At 36.9% G+C, this 4,229-nt stretch overlaps 2 protein-coding genes across 3 annotated transcripts; one reads left to right on the forward strand and one right to left on the reverse strand.

Annotated features, from left to right (window-relative positions):
• The first annotated feature begins 141 nt into the window (after positions 1–141).
• On the forward strand, positions 142–2,335 carry LOC109863379 (protoporphyrinogen oxidase). Its single transcript, XM_020443636.1, has 2 exons — positions 142–1,698; positions 1,905–2,335. Exons 1-2 carry the CDS (start codon positions 580–582, stop codon positions 2,226–2,228), a joined length of 1,443 nt encoding a protein of 480 aa, XP_020299225.1. The 5' UTR covers positions 142–579; the 3' UTR covers positions 2,229–2,335.
• Positions 2,103–3,788, reverse strand: LOC109863380 (transcription initiation factor TFIID subunit 13). 2 transcript variants are annotated; one of them, XM_020443638.1, is made up of 4 exons: positions 3,719–3,788; positions 3,331–3,568; positions 3,145–3,246; positions 2,103–2,189 (listed from the first exon to the last, which is right to left on the reverse strand). In XM_020443638.1, exons 1-4 carry the CDS (start codon positions 3,743–3,745, stop codon positions 2,185–2,187), a joined length of 372 nt encoding a protein of 123 aa, XP_020299227.1. In that variant the 5' UTR covers positions 3,746–3,788; the 3' UTR covers positions 2,103–2,184. The 2 variants fall into 2 exon arrangements, with proteins under 2 accessions (XP_020299227.1, XP_020299226.1); XM_020443637.1 differs by lacking the exon at positions 2,103–2,189 and having other exon boundaries at positions 2,704–3,246.
• Between the last annotated feature and the right edge of the window lie 441 nt (positions 3,789–4,229).

Consider the following 4,229-nt stretch of genomic DNA (forward strand, 5'->3'; position numbering starts at 1 on the left):
ACTTGCGTTTAATGTAGAACGGCCTTTGAGTTCCACTTTTGTGGAAATACGGCTAAAACCAGCGGCTGAAACCGTCGTAAAAATTTACATTAGGATGGCCGCTCTCAGGTTTCTCTCTGCATATATGTAGTTGGGAAAAGACGATTTAAGAATCTGGCAACACTGCGCGTGCGTGTGCTAGTGTAGTTAAATTTTGTCGGAATAAGAGTTCCTAACCTTTAAAAGTCGGCATTTTTAATACTTGCTAACTTGCTTCGCAAGACAAAACAACAATATTCTATGCCAGATTCTTTTGATTTGTGCGAAACCGCGTCGATCGATATATCTTCCATCAAAAACAATAAGCGATCATCTAAACTAAACAACAATTGAATTGGTATTTGATTTTAGATATTTCTTGTAAGCGCAAAAAAGTCATAAATAAATATAATTGTACGTAAAATTAGTAGATTTCGGTACCTCTAAGAGCTAATATATATATATGTACATATACTTACACATATTTAAGTCATATTTTAGTAACATCTGATAACTAACACCTGTATAGTGTGTACCTAAATTAAAATTAAAATTTTAAAAATGACAGTAATATTAGGAGGTGGTATAGCAGGCTTATCGGCGGCGTATTACGCTGTTAATGACGCGAAAATTGCGTCTGTTGTTTTATTGGAAGCGTCTAATCGTTTAGGTGGATGGATACGTAGCAAAAGCTCGCCGAGCGGAGCGATCTTTGAAGAAGGACCAAGAACCGTTAGAATAGTAGGACCGGCTGGAAAGAACACTCTTAATCTAATAGATAATCTTCAATTGAAAGACAAATTAATTCACATCAGATCGAGTCATTCCGCGGTGCGAAACAGATTGATCTACTCGGACGGGACACTGCATCTTCTGCCAACCTCATTAAAGGGTATCTTCAAAACGACTTCGCTCCTGGATCGTCCTTTGATAAACTGTCTGTGGACAGACTTGAAAGCTGCCAAAGTATCCAAAGACGACGAGAGTGTTTACAGTTTCGTTGAGAGAAGATTGGGTCAGGACGTTGCGGATAATTTGATCAGTCCGATGATATGCGGAATCTGTGCGGGAGACGCGCGCGAAATAAGCGTCAATTTTCTAATGAAATCTCTATTCGAAGCTGAACAGAAACACGGTTCCATAGTCAAGGGTTTAGTGGTGAATAATTTGGCAAAAATCTTTTCAAAAAAGGAAAAAGCTAATACGAATGACAAGAATATAAAAAACTGCACAGATTCGTCTGTGAGTTTAGTGAGCAAAGCTCAAAAAGAAAACTGGGTGATGTGGGGCCTGCAGGACGGGCTTGAGCAATTACCTCGCGCGTTAGCTGACAACGTAAAAAATCGAGGAGTGAAGATACAGACTAGAAAAAAATGTGAGAAACTTACTTTCAAGTCGGGTCGCGTGGAACTGGTAGTTAACGGAGACGTTCAAGAGTGCGAACGCGTTATTTCGAGTCTGTACGCCAAAGATTTGGCTGAATTGTTGCAGGAGCAACATCCCGTGTTATCGGCAGAATTGAGAGCAATACCCACCGTGACGGTAGGAGTGGTTAATCTTGAATTTCCAGGGAATGTGCTGCCTATGCAGGCGTTCGGCTTCCTCGTACCTCCGAAGGAGAATCTTCCTCTGCTTGGTGTCATCTTCGATTCTTCTGTATTCTCGCGGGAGTCCTCCACGGTGCGTACAGCTCGATCAATTCGATACTGTTTCTCACTCAGAACGCTCACTAGTTAGATCAAGTTTTGATTCTTGTTTTCTTCTATGTAACTTTTATTTTTTATATTTGTACAAAACTGATAATTAAAATTTATACCGATCTAGAGGCAAAACTTTTTTTTCAACATTTCGTATCGTGACTTAAAACTTTTGTAACTATCATCCAGGTACTGACGGTAATGATGGGTGGCGCGTGGTTCGAGAAACACTTTGGACTGAATCCGACGGAGGAACAGCTGTTAACTACGGCGATCGATCGCACAAAAAGTATCTTACGTATCGAGGAAGAACCAGTGGCGCACAACGTTGCCATTTTGAAGAATTGCATACCGCAATACGTGGTGGGTCATTATCAACGTGTGCAACGCATCCACGATTACATTTTGACGCGTCGCATCCCCCTGAGACTGTGTGGTTCCTCTTACCAGGGTGTAGGACTCAACGACGTTATTCTGTCAGCAAAACAGGCTGTTTGTGACATCGTGGAATAATTGCGGTATTACTCGAACAAAAAGGTCAAACAATCAAAAATGTAAATCGCAAAACTAGCATATATACATGTATATAACACAATAAAACTGTATGTGTAAATGCTGTACATGCTGGATCATAATAGTCAAACAACATGCAAATAATAATTTTATATAAACTTTTTCAAACTCAAACAATTGAAAACAATGCAATATAATCATTGCTGGACAACAATCGCTATTCTATAATTTAAGCAATAAACATTTAATTGTGTAGGCAAATAACAAACAAAACAATAAAGTATTCTGTATTTTGTTACAGGTTGATATGTATTTATATTAAACATACAATAATATATTTTACTACGAGGAACGATATGTTACTTTATTAAGATTGTACATAAGTGTAATTTTTGTAAAAAAATTGTTTGTTAAAGAAATTTGTTTATTTTGGACAGAATAAAACAAATATGTGGTAAAGTAAATGGTACTTGTTACACACACACACACACAATGTAACAAGTCTCAATACGTTATATTTTTGCTTAATAAAAATTGTTTAATTTAATATATACTGTAATTTTTCCTTAAATCCCCCTATTAAAACATATCCTTTGCAAGATTTCTTTGATATACAAAAATAGCTGCAAAAAGCACAAAGAGACTGAAGTAATGTATATTCAAAAGTGTGACATTTGTCCAGCAATAAACAAAAACAAAAATCTTTGTTTACTTTCCTCAAGACATTAACTTACATAAACATCAACCAAATTGCATATATAAAAGCTAATTATAAACAATCAATATCATGCTCTACTTCAAGTAAACTTAAGCATACAAAAAATCCAAACAGATTAACATAAACTTATAAATTGTTTTACACTTCCTAATATGTAAAATATAACATCTCACAATCGTATCTAGTCTTTAACATTACCTACGTATTTAACCTCATCAAAAGCTTTTCTCGCCTTTTTAAGTTCTTCGTTCATGGTTAGAAGATCCTTCACTCTGGCGTATTTTCTAGGATCTTTTCTCACTTCAAACATAAAGAAGATAACACATTACAGAGAGACATAGCAACCTTTAGGAATGAACAAATTAAATGTGCACACAAAATTACCTAAAAATACAATATCTTCCACTTGAACTCGTCCGGTACGTCCGATTTCCATAGCCCTGTGTGTCATATCTGTTATAAACACAATGACCAGATCCTCTAAAAAGTCAACACTTTCCGTGTACGGATTTTGATCATCGCCGAAACCATACATCATGCATCGCAATTCCTTGGAAAACAAACGTTTTCTTCCACCGGGCAGAGTTCCGCCGATAGGAATATCCGTTTCCTCATCCTCAAACTAGAACGAAGATATACAAGTAAAACTATACGTAAGAACAATCGTAAACATTTGTACTTTTATGATAAAAGTTACTGATAACATTGTGTACAAATAATAATAAATAAATATATTTATTATTTACACCAAAAACAAGTTTCCTCTCCTAACCTGCTCAAAACCTTCTTCCGCAGACATCGTTTAGGCTGTGTTCAGTTAAGCAAGATGGAACGAACTAATGCAGGAAATGCAGGAAATACAGGAATTGGAACTAAAGAGCCGTCTACAATGGAGAGTTGTAGGCCGTAACAGTAAGAAATTGACCAATCACAGACAAAGTACAGAAGAATAATCGATTGTGATTGGTCAATTTCTTACTGTTACGGCCTACGACTCTCCATTGTAGACGGCTCTTTAGTTCCAATTCCTGTATTTCCTGCATTTCCTGCATTAGTTCGTTCCATCTTGCTTAACTGAACACAGCCTTAAGTCTTAGATCATATATACTTATAGACACGGGCTGTGTCACAGTCTAGCTATACCAGTTGCGACACACCAGTGTTTTTGAAGAGACAAATTTTCAAAGCGCATGCGTCAGTCTGTACCACAGAGAAGATGGCTGCGCTCTCCTATAACCTTGTTTACAAAATAACATCAGTGAGTGGAACGCAACGTGTCAATT

Source organism: Pseudomyrmex gracilis, unplaced genomic scaffold, assembly GCF_002006095.1.
Source record: "Pseudomyrmex gracilis isolate BER0280 unplaced genomic scaffold, ASM200609v1 scaffold_4520, whole genome shotgun sequence".
Taxonomy (NCBI): Eukaryota; Metazoa; Arthropoda; class Insecta; order Hymenoptera; family Formicidae; genus Pseudomyrmex; species Pseudomyrmex gracilis.